Source organism: Ovis aries, chromosome 12, assembly GCF_016772045.2.
Source record: "Ovis aries strain OAR_USU_Benz2616 breed Rambouillet chromosome 12, ARS-UI_Ramb_v3.0, whole genome shotgun sequence".
NCBI classification, from domain to species: Eukaryota; Metazoa; Chordata; class Mammalia; order Artiodactyla; family Bovidae; genus Ovis; species Ovis aries.
Genome location: NC_056065.1, coordinates 40,721,589 through 40,740,190, shown reverse-complemented (window position 1 = coordinate 40,740,190; position 18,602 = coordinate 40,721,589). Strand labels below are relative to the sequence as shown.

The 18,602-nt window shown below is 45.9% G+C and overlaps 1 protein-coding gene and 1 non-coding gene across 15 annotated transcripts in view; one reads left to right on the top strand and one right to left on the bottom strand.

The window, feature by feature from the left end:
• Positions 1–5,647: 5,647 nt before the first annotated feature.
• Positions 5,648–18,602, top strand: part of VPS13D (vacuolar protein sorting 13 homolog D) — a 267,380-nt gene continuing 254,425 nt past the window's right edge. For 12 of the 14 annotated variants that reach the window (XR_009595826.1, XM_042257233.1, XM_012187296.3 and 9 more), the window contains exons 1-2: positions 5,648–5,735; positions 10,541–10,713. Coding sequence is in view for 13 of the 14 variants with exons in the window: in XM_042257233.1 (XP_042113167.1) it covers positions 10,617–10,713 (97 nt within the window). In the remaining variant the exon portion in view is untranslated. Of the gene's footprint in view, positions 5,736–6,057; positions 6,396–10,540; positions 10,714–18,602 lie in introns of those variants that run through there. The other 2 variants (XM_060396482.1, XM_060396481.1) reach the window with 1 other exon arrangement.
• LOC114117393 (U6 spliceosomal RNA) lies at positions 15,982–16,088 on the bottom strand. Its single transcript, XR_003591093.1, has one exon. It is a non-coding gene; the product is annotated as a U6 spliceosomal RNA (small nuclear RNA).

Sequence of the window (18,602 nt, the reverse complement as noted above, 5' to 3'; positions counted from 1 at the left end):
CTACTGACAGAAACTTAGGTGTGACTGAAAGGGATTTGATATGAATAATAAGACACAGGTTTTGCCTTTATGGCTCCGGAGCTTTTTCAGAAATGAGAACACAAGAACAGTTATTTGAACAAAAGATGCTCCATCGCGCTTATCATTTGGGAAATTTCAAAGATTTTCGGAGTTATAAGCCCAGGATGGAGGAATGGCGATCAAATGTATATTTCTTATTATAAATCACAATATCACAGTGGGGAAATTTGAAGCAACTGAAGGCAGCCACCAGCCTGATGAGTTAACTGATCAAAATGGGCCATGTGAAGCCCCTCCTGCCTCTTTATTTTCTTTAACCCGGATGGAATAAGTGGTTTCACTAAAGTAGGGCCAGCGTAGGTGGGAGGAAGAAACTTTTGGATTCCTCTCCATCTAGTTTACATTCAGTCTTCGTTGTTAGGGAGCACCTTGATGGACTAGCACAGAAGTCAAGAAGTCCAGAGTTGTGGGTGCTAGAAGTCCACCTTTCCAGGTGTGAATCTTGGTTCCGCTACTTCCTGTTTGTGTAACCTCAAGCAAATTAATACCCTTCTCTGTGCCTCACTCTTCTTACCTCTAAAATGGGGTTAAAATATCTCCATCAGAATAAGGGATTACATGAACTACTATCTGTAAAATACATGGGACTATGTCTGGCACATAATAAGTGCTCAATAAATATTAGTTGTTGTGTGTGTGTGTGTGCTGGGGATGCAACAGAATGCAAGGCAAGGAAGGTTTCTGCTGGAGCTGCCATGCTAGGTGGGGCTATGTGTAGAAATATGTGTGAGTGCTACACCACTGGTGAGTTTAAGAAGAAAAATAAAACAACATGGGAAACAGACAGAAGTGGGGTGCTGCTAGTTTGCAAGGAGAGTTCAGGAAGGCTTCTCTGAGGAGCTGGTATTTGAGCTGAGGCTTTGGTGAAGGGAGGGACAGCGGCTGCTCCAAGTTCACACAGCAGGTTATAGGTGAAGCTAGGGTGCAATCCCCAGAGAAGGCAATGGCAACCCACTCCAGTACTCTTGCCTGGAAAATCCCATGGACGGAGGAGCCTGGTAGGCTGCAGTCCATGCTGTCATGAAGAGTTGGACACACCTGAGTGACTTCACTTTCACTTTTCACTCTCATGCATTGGAGAAGGAAATGGCAACCCATTCCAGTGTTCTTGCCTGGAGAATCCCAGGGATGGCGGAGCCTGGTGGGCTGCCGTCTATGCGGTTGCAGTGTTGGACACAACTGAAGCGACTTAGCAGCAGCAGCAGCAGCAGCAGCAGGGTGCAATCCCAGGACTCTTTTTGTTTTTTAATTACAATATTGTGATGGTTTTTGTTATACATCAACATATATCAGCCATAAGTATACATATGTCTCCTCCCTCTTGAACCCCCTCCCACCTCCCTCCCTGCCCTACCCCTCTAGGTTGTCATGGAGGCTTTGTGTTCCCTGCATCAAACAGCGAACTCCCACTGGCTATCTATTTTACATATAGACTCTTAACCTTTAGGTTTGCCCCAAGCAGCCTCCTGGCTTTCCAGATGCTATACGGCTTTCTGGTTTCTGAATATGGAGCTGCAGGCGGGGCAGAGGAGTCCCTGGAGAGAGAGGAAATTCTAAAGAGCTGGTTATCAGGAGCCCCCTACAGGAAACAAACTGTCCACCCAACTCAGCTCCTCAGATGAGTATCAAGCCCAGCCGGCTCAGTGCCTCCTCTGCATGGCACAGATAATGGGTACCTTGCCTATCTCCCAGGGCAATTATGGAGATAAAATAACTGAAGCTCAGTTTTCCAACTCTCAGGCCAGGCCACACTCAGACCCTTGCCATCATTCAGGAAACAAACCCCAACATCTTCCCCTGGCTCCTGAAGCCACCCTCACTTAGGAGTGAGTCAGCCCACAAGTACCTCATGTCTTGTCCCTGGGGCCCCAAAACTGTCCCACCCTCCTTGTTTGCACCCGATCTGGTCTAGATGATCTAGAGGCCAGGTGGGGAGGGACCTTTATTGGGACGTACTGCACAGGGCCTCTCAAATCTGCCTGCCCCAGAAAACTTGCCCCCTTGGACCAGTATGCACCCCAGGGTCTAGCCTGGACGGTGATTAGAAGGGATCCCTCATCTCCTGCAGTCCTTCACCTGTCACGTGTCTGAAACTTGCAGCTTTGGGGGCCACAGCATGGGTGGGGGACCACGGGAGGTCCTTCCCTGTGGCCAACACAACCCTTTCCCCTCTGCCAGGCCAACCTTTGACCAACATCTCTGTTCCCTGGTTCCCCCATAACAAGTAGTGGGTGGGTGAGGGTGAGCTGCAGTCATCATGCAGAAGGTTTCAGGCTGGCAGCAGAGTCCTGCATCGTCCTGTGGTCTCTCTGTGTGATTGTAAGTTCCTTCCCCTTCCTAATCCTCAGTTTCCTCTTCTGTACAATGTGGGCTTTGGACTACATTTCCAAACTCATCACTTGGGGAGCTGGGTTCTCCTCCAGACTCCCTGAATTTGTATCCCTGGGGGCCAGTTCCTTCCACTAAGACCTCCAGCTAAAACTGTACACCCCTCGATTCCACTTTGCTTCCCTGCATTCTTTCTTTACTACCTATCACCATCCCACTCCCTGCATGCTTTATGCTGATTTTGCTTTTCGTCTGTGTCTCTTCACCCTGCTGGTATGTAATCTCCAGGAGGGCAGGGATATTTATCTACTTATTTGGTTGTGCTGGGTCTGTTACTGCACTCGGGCTTTCTCTAGCTGTGGTGAGTGGGGGACTACTCTCCATTGCGGTGCGAGGGCTTCTCAATGTGGTGGCTTTTCTTGTTGTGGAGTATGGGTTCTAGGGCTCCTGGGCTTCAGTAGTTGTGGCACGTGGGCTGAGTTGCCCAAGGTACGTGGAATCTTCCCTGACCAGGGATTGAACCTCATGTCCTCTGCATTGGTAGGCAGATCGTTAACCACTGGGCCACCAGGGGAGTCCCCACACGCACTTTGATTTTCTCTTGTGTAAACACCCAGGAATGGGATGGCTGTGCAATGGATGACTCTCAGTGACACTGGCTGAAGAATGGTGTCCTGGCACAAACTCCTCAGGTACAGCCAGGTGTCTCTGGGCTGGAATATCTGGATCCTGAGATAAGGCCTGAGGGGTGCCTTCCTTTATGGCTTCTGTGGAGTCTTGGGTTTTACACCCAAACCTCAGCCTCTGAGGACACCCAGGGCTGAGATTCTGATGGGTTGACCCCACCTCACAGGAACCCAGGCTTTCCTTAGGAGTGAGTCAGTCCACAAGCACCTTCATTAGCTTAGCGTCTTGAAGGTTGATAATTATTATGGTGAACAGATACCTGCAAACTTGCAGATGCCTGCTTCCTGCATCTTCTGACTTTTTATGAGCCTGAGGTGTTCTTCCTGTCCTTCTGGTGATAATCCAAGATGAGTTGTTCATTTGTTCATTCATTCACAGCACCTTCATTGAATCCTTCCTGTGTTAGGCCAAATCTAGGTACTGAATAAACATTTGTGAAAAAGACACAATTTCTGCTGTCAGGGAACATTTAGGGCGAGGGAAGAAAAGATGTAGGTCAGTCAGTTCAGTGGCTCAACTCTTTGCGACCCCATGGACTGCAGCATACCTGTCCATCACCAACTTCCAGAGCTTGCTCAAACTCATGTTCATGGAGTCGGTGATGCCATCCAACCATTTCATCCTCTGTCACCCCCTTGTCCTCCCACCTTCAATCTTTCCTAGTATCAGGATCTTTGGTATTGAAGATTCAGTTTCAGCATCAGTCCTTCCAATGATATTCAGGACTGATTTCCTTTAAGTATAAACAAGTAAATAAACTAATCTCATTTCAGGCAGCATTACATTTTGTGAAGATAGTATAACAGGATAATGAATGCGGGGAACTTAAGGTAGGGCAGAAGGGAAATCCTCTGAGATGAAATGTTTGAAGCAGAGAGTGGGCTATATGATTATTCAGAATTGCCCTGTACCATATACATCTCTTGAGCACTTGAAAAGCAGCATTTATATTGTGATGTGCCATAGTGTAAAATACACACAAGATTTTAAAAACTAATGTCTTTTTTTTTTGACAGTGGTTCTTTTTTTAAAAAAAAAAATTTATTTATTTTGTTTTACCAGGTCTTAGTTGCAGCATGTGGGATTTTTAGTTGTGGCATGTGAGCTTAGTGTGGCATGTGAGATCTAGTTCCCTGACAAGAAATCAAACCCAGGGGCCTTGCACTGGGAGTGCAGCCTTAGCCACTGGACCACCAGGGAAGTCCCCCAAATATCTTAATAATACTTTTCCTGTTAGTTATAGGTTGATCAGTCCTGAATATTCATTGGAAGGACTGATGTTGAGGCTGAAACTCCAATGCTTTGGCCACCTGATGCGAAGAACTGACTCATTTTGAAAAGACCCTGATACTGGGAAAGATTGAAGGCAGGAGGAGAAGGAAACGATAGAGGATGAGGTGGTTGGATGGTATCAGTGGCTCAAAGGACATGAGTTTGAGTAAACTCTGGGAACTGGTGATGAACAGGGAGGCCTGGAGTGTTATAGTCCATGGGGTCGCAGAGTCAGACACGACTAAGCTAATGAACTGAACCGAACAGGTTGAGATGATAATATTTAGAACATGTTGGATTAAATAAAATATATTATTTCACCTTTTAGTTTTCCCTTTAAAAAAATGTACCAACTAAGTAAATTTAGTATGCAGCTTAGCGCTGAAGAATTGATGCTTTCAAATTGTGGTGCTAGAGAAGACTCTTGAGAGTCCCTTGGACTGCAAGGAGATCAAATGAGTCAATCCTAAAGGAAATCAACCCTGAATACTCACTGGAAGGACTGATGCTGAAGCTGAAGCTCCAATACTTTGGAGTTGATGCGAAGAGCCGACTCATTAGCAAAGACCTGGATACCTGGAAAGATTGAAGGCCAAAGGAGAAGAGGGGTGGCAGAGGATGAGATGGTTGGATGGCATCACTGACTCAATGGGCATGAGTTTGAGCAAGCTCTGGGAGACAGTGGAGGACAGAGGTGCCTGGCATTCTGCAGTCCATGGGGCCGCAAAGAATTGGACACTACTTCAGGACTGAACAACGACAACAACTGCATTATACTCCCACAGGACGGCAATGGTTTCTGTAAAAGCATCCTAAGCAGAGATGCAAAATCAAAGGTCCTAAGGTAGGAACTGGAGGATGCTGGAGCAGAGCAGGCCCAGGAAAGAGTAGCAAAAATCGGAGTGGAACAAATTCAGTAGGATCTTGGTTTCAGCTCTCTGAGGAATGGGTTTTAATTTAAGTGTAGTGGGGAAGCAGTTTTAAGCAGGCAAGTGGCAAAGTTTGCGTTATGTTTTAACAGACCCCTGGACTGCTAAGTGCCTAACCGACTGTAGGCCAGTCTGTCCTAAATATTATCATCTCAACCTGTAGCCTTCCCCCGGACTCGGTTTACCCACATGCTATAACATGAGGCTGTTAGGGCCTTTCTCCCGATGCTGCTCCAGCCCCTGCAAACTCTGTGAAGTGGGCGGCCGGTGGCGCCTCCTCGATGACTCGGCGCTCGGCTGGTCAGGCGCCGGCGAGTCGCTCGCTCGATTGGTCGGGTCGGGGCAGGCCTGAGTGCGGCCGGCCAGCGCCATTGAGGAGCCGCGGAGAGGAAGCGCCGCGCAGTGACGGGCTGGGGCGGGCGGTCCGGACACCGACAGGTACGGGCCGAGGCGGGGCGGCGCCGGGCGGCGAGCTGGGCCGGGGGACACAGGGCGGGCGTGGGCCCGCGGTCGGCTGCTCGGGATCTGCTTCAGACCTAGAGGCCCGGGCCCGCCCGCGGGGAGCGCGGCGCGGGGAGTCTGGGGACCCCACCGTCAGGCCCTCCGAGCTGCTCGGTGAAGTCCTGGGGCGTCCGAGCCCCCGACATCCCCGAGAGCCCGGCCCTCACCGAGACCCCCGCGTCCGAGCCTGTGCGGCCACCCTAGCCAGACGCTTGGCAGTCCTGAGCCTCTCGGGACTCCGGCGTCCGTGTCCTGTGGAGTGTGAGCCCCCGCCAGACCCCGCATCCTCTCCAGGGTCGGGGCAGCTTGGTTCCCGGGGATGAAGAGGGTGTCATCCCGCGTCTCCCCGCCGGAGCCTTGGTCTCCACACGAGAGCCCAGTGTATGAGCCTCGCTACCTGTTCCCAAGAAGGATCTCCAGTCAGGGTTCTAGAGAGTCTTAACCACCCCCTTCTCCAGCCTTTGGGGTCACGGTCTGGGCTGCGGACATCAGGCCTCAAACCTCTTTGCCCCTTGCCCTCCGGGGTCATGCCCTGGCTGAGCCCCTCCTTCCTGGTGCTTGGGGACTCCTGGATCTGTTCCCTCCTGGCTCTATCTGGTAGGTGGGGTCTCCGTCCCCCAGAACTGGGCGTAGGGTTTTGAGCAGAGGGGAGGTGCACGGTCTGGGGGGAGCCTCGCCTCCTGGGCTGTTTCCTTCCTGCGGGGCCCCGGGCCTGGCTCCTGCCCCTCTCCGGCCGCTGATCTCCGAGCTCCTTGTGCCGGCAGCGCTCCGCCCCGCCGCCTCCGCTCCTGTCGCCAGCCCTTCCTACTTAGGACTCCAGCCGCCCCTCGAGGGAGGGGCCTGGCTCAAGGTCATGGCCAGCTGTCTGCCCGCCGGTGGGCTGAGCACTGATCTCCAGTGTCACCTGCCCCACCATTTAGGGGAGGCCAGGTGGGGGTTAGTGCCAGGCAGCTGCGGACAAGTCCTGATGGACAGGAGTGTAAGCATTTTGGGATTCTGGCCAGCCTGGGGGCCCTTCCTGACACCGGATTCCTTAAGGGAATCCTTGAAGTGGCCTCAAGCCTGGTTTAGATGCTTAGCAGAGTTAATGGATGCCGTCTGGCTTGGGCTTTAACCTATTGCCCAGGGAGTTTTATAGTGCCTCTGACCCGGTCTTCTTTTAATCTGGTCTTTGCCTTCCTCCACCTTCAGGGGAAGTAGATCTTGTGTACAAACTATCCCTTTATTCCTACTCAGAGAGCACTTGTAGTTGGCACTTCAGAGTTTGTTGGCATTTAGGGCCAGAATCAATGGCAGTTACTTCAAAAATAAGAGTGCTCCGACTTTGGCTCTTTGTTTAAGTGTGTTTGGAGTTTGCATAGTAAGAATAGATTAGTCAGATTCATGTTTCATTTTCAAAGATTTACTCGTTTAAAGTTATAATCAAGTGTTTCCTTTATTCTTATTTTAAGAAACTTGTTCTTGTAATCTCTTCTTTAAATAAATGTACCTGATAATTTTTAGCAGGTTCGTAATTTTACATAAAATGTGCTTTACAAAAGATCTTTGGAAAGAAATTAGTGTTCCCAGGTGGCTCAGTAGTAAAGAATCTCCCTGCCAGTGAAGGAGACTAAAGAGACTCGGCTTTGATCCCTGTATCAGGAAGATCCCCTGAAGTAGGAAATGGCAGCCCACTCCAGTATTCTTGCCTGGGAAATCTCATGGACAGAGGGGCCTGGTGGGGCTGTAGTCCGTGGGGTCACAAAAGAGTCAGACGTGACTTAGCAACTAAACAACAACAAAGCACTTATTTTCTTATATGTTTTTACTGTCATTGTTGACAAATAAGAGTTAATTTAATCTGGAAATGCGGAACACTGTTGACGAATAAAAAACAATTTTTCCTGCAGGTTAACTCTTAAAGAGCTTTGTGTTTGGGGGGTTTTGGTGGGTGGAGGCCTCTCAGTTGGCCTAAGAATGTCTTCTGGCACTAAGATGAATCACTGGAGGTGGGGCAAAGTGCTTGGAAAGGATCCAGAAAGGGCCAGTTCCAAGTGGGATGCCTGCCACAGCAAACCTGGAGCGTCAGGCTTGGTGGGTTTGTGTCCCACATGCTTGGCTCAGAGCAAGATGTGGAGCCCACATCTAACTAACTGGGATCTACTAACTGAGAAATCTTGATGCCGTTTAAACTTTTGTGTCTCAAGTTCCCTATGTTAATTTTATGGAATACTAAAAATAATTTATTTTTTGTAATGCTAATGGACACTAGTTATTATGGTGGACAGTAATAAATCAATACTGGATGTGAATACTATACCTGGAACCAGAAGATTTCTGGTGTTTGTAGTTACTGAGTAAGGTATTGTATCAGCATCAGCTGGTGTCCAAATACCAGTAATGCAGTTCTGGGACATTTAAGAACAGTGATAAACCACTGCTGTCTCCCTCAGGAAGGTTTAAGAGGATCATTGCAAAATATGACGTTCATTGATACAATCTCTTAGGCCATTTTTCTTTCTTTTTTTTGACTGTGTTGGGTCTTCGTTGGACTTCTCAGGTGACAGTAGTGGTCAAGAACCCACCTGCCAATGCAGGAGAGATAAGAGACTTGGGTTCGATCCCTGGGTGAGGAAGATCCCCTGGAGGAGGAAATGACAATCCAGTCTGGTATTCTTGCCTGGAGAATTCCATGGACAGAGGAGCCTGGCAGGCTACAGTCCATGGGGTTGCAAAGAGTTGGACAGGACTGAAGCAACTTAACACACGCGGGTCTTCATTGCTTTTCTTGGGCTTTCTCTAGTTGCGGGGAGTTGGGGGCTACGCTTCATTGCAGTGTGAGGGCTCCTCCCTGCAGTGGCTTCAGTTGTTGAGGAGCACAGATTCTAGGGCACGGCAGTTCAGTAGTTGTAGCGCATGGGCTTAGTTGCCCTGAGACATGTGGGATCTTCCTTGACCAAGGTTTGAACCTGTGTCTTCTGCATTGGCAGGCAGACTCCCATCCAATGCGCCACCTGGGAAGTCCCTCTTGAGCCATTTTTAACAGGGTTTCTCATCCTTGGTACTGTTGGTATATTGGGCTGGATAATTCTTTGCTGTGAAGGGCTGTCTTGTGCATTGTAGGGAGTTCAGCAACTTCCATGTCCTGTCTCCTCTCACAAGGTACCAGTGGCAAAATTCCAGCCACATCCCCCTCGCCCCCCGCCCCAGCCCCCAGTCATAATATTCAAAAATATCTCTAGATGTTGCCAGGTCACATATGGATAGAACCTCTGATCAGGACAGCCTAATGCCCAGGTCAGTCAACAAAAGCAATCAGTTTAATGATCAGTTACATCAAAAAGATGCACAACTTTGAATTGTAGGTAATTTTTGGTTAATTTATAAGTGACCATTCTTTGCAGCTGCATCAGTATGTAATGTATTGGTTTGGCCCTCCATTTGCTAGTGTTGGCATCTTTTTTTTTTTTTTTAGTGGTGGCATCTTAACAGTGTTTCCCATCCATCATTCTTTTTTTTTTAATATATATATTGAAGTTAGTCTCAGGTGTGCAGCAAAGTGATTCAGTTCTAAATATATATATTTTAGGTTTATTTTCCATTATAGGTTATTTACAATATTGAATATTGTTCCCTATGTTACACAGTAGATCGTTGTTGCTTAAATCTGTTTTATGTATAGTAGTGTGTGTCTGCTTGGAGAAGGCAATGGCAACCCACTCCAGTACTCTTGCCTGGAAAATCCCCTGGACAGAGGAGCCTGGTAGGCTGCAGTCCATAGGGTCGCTAAGAGTCAGGCACGACTGAGTGACTTTACTTTCACTTTTCACTTTCATGCATTGGAGAAGGAAATGGCAACCCACTCCAGTATTCTTGCCTGGAGAATCCCAGGGACAGAGGAGCCTAGTGGGCTGCCGTCTCTGGGGTTCCACAGAGTCGGACATGACTGAAGTGACTTAGCAGCAGCAGCAGCAGCAGCAGTGTGTGTCTGCTAATCCCATACTCCGAATTTATCCCTCCCTTCTTCCCCCTTTAGTAACTGTAAGTTTATTTTCTATGTCTGAGAGTCTGTTTCTGTTGTATATATAGATTGATTTGCATTATTTTTTTAGATTTCATATATAAATTATATCCTATAGTATTTGTCTTTCTCTGTCTGACTTCACTTAGTTTGATATTCTCTAGGTCCATGCATGTTGCTGCAAATAGCAATATTTTCTTTCTTTTTAAAAAATACTTATTCATTTGGCTTCAACATGTTTCACTGCACGTGGCATCTCCGTTATGTTGTTGGGGATCTCTTGTTGAGACATGTGGGCGTTCCAGTTGTGGTGTATGGGCTCCATACTCCAGTTGTGGCTTGGGGACTCCAGAGCACGTGGGCTTCAGCAGTTGTAGCATGTGGGCTTAGTTGCTCTGAGGAATGTGGGGTCTTAGTTCCCTGACCAGGAATTGAACCTGTGTCCCCTGCATTGCTTAACCTCTAGACCACCAGAGAAGTCCCTTTCCTTCTTTTCTTGATGGCTGAGTAGTATTCCATTGTATATGTAAACCACACCTTTATCCAGTCATCTGTTGACAATACTTGAGTAGCTTTCATCTCTTGGCTATTGTAAATGGTGGTGCTGTGAACATTCACACCCCGTCTTTTTTTAAATCTGTGGTTTATATCCATCTACTTTCAGGACAGATAGAGTAGGATATCATCTTGGAAAAATTGTTTGGTTTTTCTGTTCATTTTCTTTTTTTTTCTTCTTCCATAGATTCTTCTGTGACCATGAGAGAGAGAAATAAAGAATAATCCATGAGTTTTAAACACCTTGTCTTGAGGATATAGTCATGTTGGAAGGTCTTGTAGCCTGGGTTCTTAATACCTACCTGGGGAAATATGTCAATAACCTGAACACTGACCAACTCTCCGTTGCGCTTTTGAAAGGTGAGTATGTGTGTCTCTTTTTGGTGAACTGTGCTTTGCAGATTGGATATCTATTTTTTATATTCTTTTTATTGTGTTGAGAATAGTAAACCTTAATGGCCAGATGGCTTTGTTCCAAATATGTGCAAAAGAAAATAATGTTCCCCCATAGGACACTGAGTATTATTATTATAGGGTAACTTAAGTAGGTAGCTATATTGTCATAGAGTTTAGGGAAGTATTACATAAGAATAATAATAATTTTAAAAAGACTGTACTACTGGTGACTATGCTTTGCCCCAGTTAAGGTTTTTAGTTTTATAGGGCTTTATGGAAGCAGCCAGGATGTAGTGACAGTGGCATTAGCTTCAGCTTCAAATCCTGCTGTAACTTGTTAGCTATATGAAGAAGTCATTGCAGTTCTCAGCCTCAATTTCTTATGATTAGAGGGCAGTGTACCTCTGTGGGTTGCTGTAAGGATCAAGTGGAGTGGCCTTTGAAGCTCCTTTCCTGCTGGTGTGTAATAGATACCTGCATATTACTGTAGGGTCTTCCGACAGAGTTTATGGGATCTTGTCTTGCTGACTAGTAAAATACCTAAAGCTTGAGACATTTTCACCTTGACAAGGCTATACTTCCTAAATGCAGCCCAGTGGTTTGATGAGGGGATTGGAAAAGTGTTTTCTTCTCCTTCCTTGCTTTAAGTTCTCTTTGCTCAACTCAAAACGGAACCCTTTAACACATCTAGGAAAAGAAAGAAGATCAAGTCAGTTTGCAAACATGTAGAATCATAGAAAGAGGAAAGGGGGCCTCAAACATAGTGGAAACCTCCTGGGCTTCCTTGGGAGTGTGAGTTTTGGCAAGTGTACTGGGGCAGGTTAGGGGGGCTGGCCGTGAAGCAGATGCGTGGACAGCCTGAGCACAGGTGCAGTGATTTACTGTTCCCAGAAGCCTCTGCGGTTTCCTGACCCACCCAAGCCAGGGGAAGGATCATGGCAGCGAGAGGTCACAGGGAGCTTGCAGGGTTGCACCCCGCTGCTCCCTTCCCTTCATTGGAAACAGCAATGGCTTCTTTCCTATTCTTTTTTTTCCTCTGCACTTTCCTGGACGGGAGCTTCTTGATGGGAAGTGAAAGTGACCGGTTGGCCGGGAAAGGGCTGTGTTTAAAGTATAATAGTAGTGTCGAGTTTATGTCTTTGGTCACGTACTGAAGTTCTCAGACACACTGTGAAGCTAATGGGATGAACAGGGTAGGTTACTGGGCCCAGAAGGAGCCCTGCAAACCACAACATTGCTGACAACAGAGCTGGCTTTCTCAAGAGGGATGTGGTAAGAAGGATGTTTGCTAAAGAAATGAACGAATAGCAATTGGTATCTGATCAGTTATGGTGTCTCCACTGATAATACACTTTGAACCTCCGCCATTTTATTTATTTATTTTTTAAAGTTATTATTCCTTATTTATTTTGGCTGCACCAGGTATTAGTTGCAGCGTATGAACTCGTAGTTGTGGCATGTGGGATCTAGTTCCCTGACTAGGAATTGAACCTGGGCCCCCTGCATTGGGAGCGTGGAGTCTTAGCCCCTGGACTACCAGGCAAGTCCCTGGAAAGGATTCAGCCTGCATGTGGACTCTGCATGAAAGGATGCTTGACCAAGTAGCCAGGTGTGCACTGGGTGGGGAGGGGGGCAGCCTCAGTGGATCACCTGGTCTCTGGGATCTCTGGACTAGGTCCTAGCGCCCCTCCATCCTGATTCTGACTCTGATTCAAGGACTGACTTCCATGAGATATGGGGGATGGGATGGAGCTGGGCTGGGCTGGACTCTAACCCCCTGCCTTCTAGTATACAGAGCGGATATACTTGTCCTGTAGGAATGACCACCTTGATCCCACACAGGGCCTTCCACAATGGGTAGATCTCCCATTTATCCTTTTGCCAAGCAAGCTGCTACATTTTACATCACTCTGTCTTTGTTTCAGGTTTTTTTAATAAAAAAAAATCCAGAACATAAGACACACCCACTACCCAGAATTGACCTGTGTTAACAACCAGGTCCGCCCTCCTTCCTCCCTGACCTTCGATCCTAACACTTGACCTTCTGTCCTCCTGGTTGGTCCTGAACATGCAAAACACCCAGATCACTTTTCCTCCAGATGCCTGCGTGACTATGTCCTCACTCTGGTCCAGTCTGCTCAAATGCCGCCTCCTCAAAGATGCTTCTTTGACCCTCCTAGCTAAAGCTGCTCTTTTTAAGAAAATTTTTTATTTGCTTATTTGGCTGTGCTGGGTCTTAGTTGTGTCATGCAGGATGTTCTATCTTCATTGCGCCAGGCAAAATCTTTAGTTGCGGTATGTGGGATCTAGTTCCTAGACCAAGGATTGAGTGCGGGCCCCCTGCATTGGAAACTCGGAGTCTCAGCCACAGACCACCAGGGAAGTCCCTCTAATCTCAGCAATTTCAGACAGAATATATCTTGTAAGGACAACTGTGGGTCTCTCTGAAGCTTTCTACCCCTTTTCTGTGCCTATCTTTTCTTAAAGAGTATTCTCTATGGCTTTTAGCAAGCCTACGGAGTTTGAGGAATGTGTCCCGGCAGAATAGAAACATGCTTTTTCTTTCGTAACTGATGTAGTTACTCTATGTTTATGGATCTGGAGCACGCCATGGTGCTTGGCCAAAAAAGTTTTAGAGCATCACAGTGCACTGAGAGAATGGCTTTGTAAAGGAGTTGAAAACTTTTTTGTTGATCTTGATGACATGATTAAGGAGGGTTTGGGGGCAGAGGATAGGAGAGAAGAATGAGAATGTTATTTCAGTTTGTCTAGAGATATTTACCTGACCAGTAATGCTGAAGATCATGATCATCAGATCATGAACTCCTTATTGCCAAATTCAGACTTAAATTGAAGAAAGTGGGGAAAACCACTAGACCATTCAGGTATGACCTAAATCAAATCCCTTATAATTATATAGTAGAAGTGAGAAATAGATTTCAGGGACTAGACTGATAGAGTGCCTGATGAACTATGGACAGAGGTTCGTGACATTGTACAGGAGACAGAGATCAGGACCATCCCCAAGAAAAAGAAATGCGAAAAAGCAAAATGGCTGTCTGAGGAGGCCTTACAAATAGCATGAAAAGAAGAGAAGTGAAAAGCAGAGGAGAAAAGGAAAATATCCTTTTGAATGCAGAGTTCCAAAGAATAGCAAGGAGAGATAAGAAAGCCTTCCTCAGCGATCAGTGCAAAGAAATAGAGGAAAACAACAGAATGGGAAAGACTAGAGATCTCTTCAAGAAAATTAGAGATACCAAGGGAAGATTTTATGCAAAGATGGGCACATAAAGGACAGAAATGGTATGGACCTAACAGAAGCAGAAGATATTAAGAGGTGGCAAGAATACACTCAAGAACTGTACAAAAAAGATCTTCACAACCCAGTTAATCACAATGGTGTGATCACTCACCTAGAGCCAGACATCCTGGAATGTGAAGTCAAGTGGGCCTTAGGAAGCTTCACTATGAACAAAGCTAGTGGAGGTGATGGAATTCCAGTTGAGCTTTTTCAAATCCTGAAAGATGATGCTGTGAAAGTGCTGCACTCAATATGCCAGCAAATTTGGAAAACTCAGCAGTGGCCGCAGGACTGGAAAAGGTCAGTTTTCATTCCAATCCCAAAGAAAGGCAATGCCAAAGAATGCTCAAACTATTGCACAATTGCGCTTGTCTCACATGCTAGTAAAGTAATGCTCAAAATTCTTCAGGCCAGGCTTTAGTAATACATGAACTGTGAACTTCCAGATGTTCAAGCTGGTTTTAGAAAAGGCAGAGGAACAGAGATCAAATTGCCAACTTCCACTGGATCATGGAAAAAGCAAGAGAGTTCCAGAAAAACATCTCTATTTCTGCTTTATTGACTATGTCAAAGTCTTTGACTGTGTGGATCACAACAAACTGGAAAATTCTGAAATAGGTGGGAATACGAGACCACTTGACCAGCTTCTTTAGAAATCTGTACGCAGGTCAGGAAGCAACAGTTAGAACTGGACATAGAGCAACAGACTGGTTCCAAATAGGAAAAGCAGTATGTCAAGGCTCTGTATTGTCACCCTGTTTATTTAACTTATATGCAGAGTACATTGTGAGAAATGCTGGGCTGGATGAAGCACAAGCTGGAATCAAGATTGCCAGGAGAAATGTCAGTAACCTTAGATATGCAGATGACACCACCTTTATGGCAGAAAGCAAAGAACTAAAAAGCCTCTTGATGAAAGTGAAAGAGGAGAGTAAAAAAGTTGGCTTAAAGCTCAACATTCAGAAAACTAAGGTCGCATCAGTTCATGGAAAATAGATAGGGAAACAGTGGCAGACTTTATTATTATTATTTTTTTTAGTTTTTTATTTTTTAAATTTTAAAATCTTTAATTCTTACACGCGTTCCCACACATGAACCCCCCTCCCACCTCCCTCCCATAACATCTCTCTGGGTCATCCCCATGCACCAGCCCCAAGCATGCTGTATCCTGCGTCAGACATAGACTGGCGATTCAATTCTTACATGACAGTATACATGTTAGAATGCCATTCTCCCGAATCATCCCACCCTCTCCCTCTCCCTCTGAGTCCAAAAAGTCCGTTATACACATCTGTGTCTTTTTTCCTGTCTTGCATACAGGGTCGTCATTGCCATCTTCCTAAATTCCATATATATGTGTTAGTATACTGTATTGGTGTTTTTCTTTCTGGCTTACTTCACTCTGTATAATCGGCTCCAGTTTCATCCATCTCATCAGAACTGATTCAAATGAATTCTTTTTAACGGCTGAGTAATACTCCATTGTGTATATGTACCACAGCTTTCTTATCCATTCATCTGCTGATGGACATCTAGGTTGTTTCCATGTCCTGGCTATTATAAACAGTGCTGCGATGAACATTGGGGTACATGTGTCTCTTTCCATTCTGGTTTCCTTGGTGTGTATGCCCAGTAGTGGGATTGCTGGGTCATAAGGTAGTTCTATTTGCAATTTTTAAAGGAATCTCCACACTGTTCTCCATAGTGGCTGTACTAGTTTGCATTCCCACCAACAGTGTAGGAGGGTTCCCTTTTCTCCACACCCTCTCCAGCATTTATTGCTTGCAGATTTTTGGATCGCAGACATTCTGACTGGTGTGAAGTAGTACCTCATTGTGGTTTTGATTTGCATTTCTCTTATAATGAGTGATGTTGAGCATCTTTTCATGTGTTTGTTAGCCATCCGTATGTCTTCTTTGGAGAAATGTCTAAAAAATATGGAACGCTTCACGAATTTGCGTGTCATCCTTGCACAGGGGCCATGCTAATCTTCTCTGTATCGTTCCAATTTTAGTATATGTGCTGCCGAAGCGAGCACCAGACTTTATTTTTTAAAAGGTCCCATCAGTTCATGGAAAATAGATAGGGAAACAGTGGCAGACTTTATTTTTTGGGGCTCCAAAATCACTGCAGATGGTGATTGCAGCCATGAAATTAAAAGACGCTTACTTCTTGGAAGGAAAGTTGTGACCAACCTAGACAGCATATTAAAAAGCAGAGACATTACTTTGCCGACAAAGGTCCGTCTAGTCAAGGCTATGGTTTTTCCAGCAGCCATGTATGGATGTGAGAGTTGGACTATAAAGAAAGCTGAGTGCTGAAGAATTGATGCTTTTGAACTGTGGTGTTGGAGAAGACCCTTTAGAGTCCCTTGGACAGCAAGGAGATCCAACCAGTCCATTCTAAAGGAGATCAGCCCTGGGATTTCTTTGGAAGGAATGATGTTGAAGCTGAAACTCTGGCCACCTGATGTGAAGAACTGACTCATTTGAAAAGATCCTGATGTCGGGAAAGATTGAAGGCAGGAGGAGAAGGGGACGACAGAGGATGAGATGGTTGGATGGCATCAGCAACTCAATGGACATGAGTTTGAGTAAACTCCAGGAGTTGGTGATGGACAGGGAGGCCTGGCATGCTGCAGACCATGGGGTTACAAAGAGTTAGACACGACTGAGCGACTGAACTGAACTGAGAGATATTTACAGATACTTTGGGAGATGCAAAGGAGACCGAAATAGTTGTCAAGTGTATGAATTTTGTAGTCAGACTGGGTTTGAATCCAAGTTCCTTCACTTAGACCAATAACTTGGGCAAATTACTCAAATTCTTTTTTTCTTCTTCCACTTTTACTGAGATATAATTGATACAGAGTCCTGTATAAGGTTAAGGTGTACAGTATAATGATTTGACTTACATACATCATGAAATGATCATCAGTAAGTTTAGTGAACATGCATCATCTCATTTAGGTACAAAATTAAAGAAATAAACCTTTTTTCTTATGATGAGAGCTCTTAGGATTCAATTTTGATATACAGCATATACATTAACTCTACTTATTGTGTTGTACCCTACATCCCTTGCACTAAATTACTCAAATTCTTAATGCTTCAGTCTCCCTTTCTGCAAATTGGAGAGAATATTTCCTGTCTCATGCAGTTTTAAGGACTGAACCCATTAATGTGGGTCAAAGAGCTAGAACTACTCTTGGCATTCAGTGGGCCCTCAGTCAGTGATAGTCATCATCACCATTTGAGCATCAGCATTGTGACTGGCTGGTGCATTGGACTTCAAGGATAGACTGTGCACACATGCTCAAAGCAATAAAAATGCAAAATAGCATAGGAGAAGTTGAAGGACAGAGACAGCACCTGTATAGTATTTCATTTGTTCAGTCATTCAACAAACACTGAGCACTTGCTTTGGGTAGGACTCTATATTATGGAATGACACAAAAAGGGGAGACAATAGAAAATACTTGGAGCTCAGGCATAGGGTTTAACCCTAGTTCCACCACTTTAGGGTTGTTTGTGACTGTGAGCAAGTTACATAAAAGCCTCTTCTTCACCAGCACCGCCCCCTCCCCCGCCACACCCCCGCCACCTTCCGCCTTTTCTTTTGCTGTAACATGAGGCGTGTGGAATTTTAGTTTCCTTACCAGGGATTGGACGCAGGCCCTCAGCAGTGAGAATGCGGAGTCCTAGCCACTGGACCGCCAGGGAATTCCCACCCCCTCTCCCTCTTGCCACCAGTGATCGGCCAGGCCTGGTATGAACTCTGGCACTACCACTGACCAGCTCTGTTATTTGTAAGCAACTGCTTATCCTCTAAGTCTCACTTTTCTTAATTTAAAAGTGAAGAAAGTAATACTTCATTATATTTTTGTGAGGATCAAATTAAGAAATGCATATAAAGTGCTTGGTACATAGTAGGATCTCAGGGTACTATCATCATCATCATTATGAATATCATCATCCCAGCTCCCTCCTTTGTAGTCCCTGTTCTAAGAGAACTGTTAACCTGTCAGGGAGGCAGAAATGAGTGTACAGTAATAGAAGCGGTATGTATTATGTTGTTACAGTAGAGATCCAGCTGTAATGCAGTGGGAGGAGGATCATTCATCCTGTCTGAAGGACTCTGAGAGAGCTATTCTGGAGGTAGCTTTTGAGTGGGTCTTGTAGGGTTTTGGTAGATGGCCCGGACTGGGTGACCACCTTCCAGCAGAATGAGGCCTGTGAGTAGAGGCAGAAGGTGGACCCCTGCAGGGCATGTTCAGATGGTTTGAGGTCAGAAGGTAGCAGCTGCCAGTGCTGAGTCAAGGAGTTTGAACTGTGGGCTGTGGGCATACGTTTAGATTCCCCCTTCTTTTCTGTTTTATAAGCTCTGAACCTCAGGTTGGCCCTTTAAATGAGGTTGACTTTCCTAGAGCCCAGGAAGGAGGATTGAGTAGTCATTAGGTATTTACTCTAAATTCACCCTAGTTCTGGCTTCCCAGGTGGCCCGGTGGTAAAGACTCTGCCTGCCAATGCAGGAGACCTGGGTTGGATCCCTG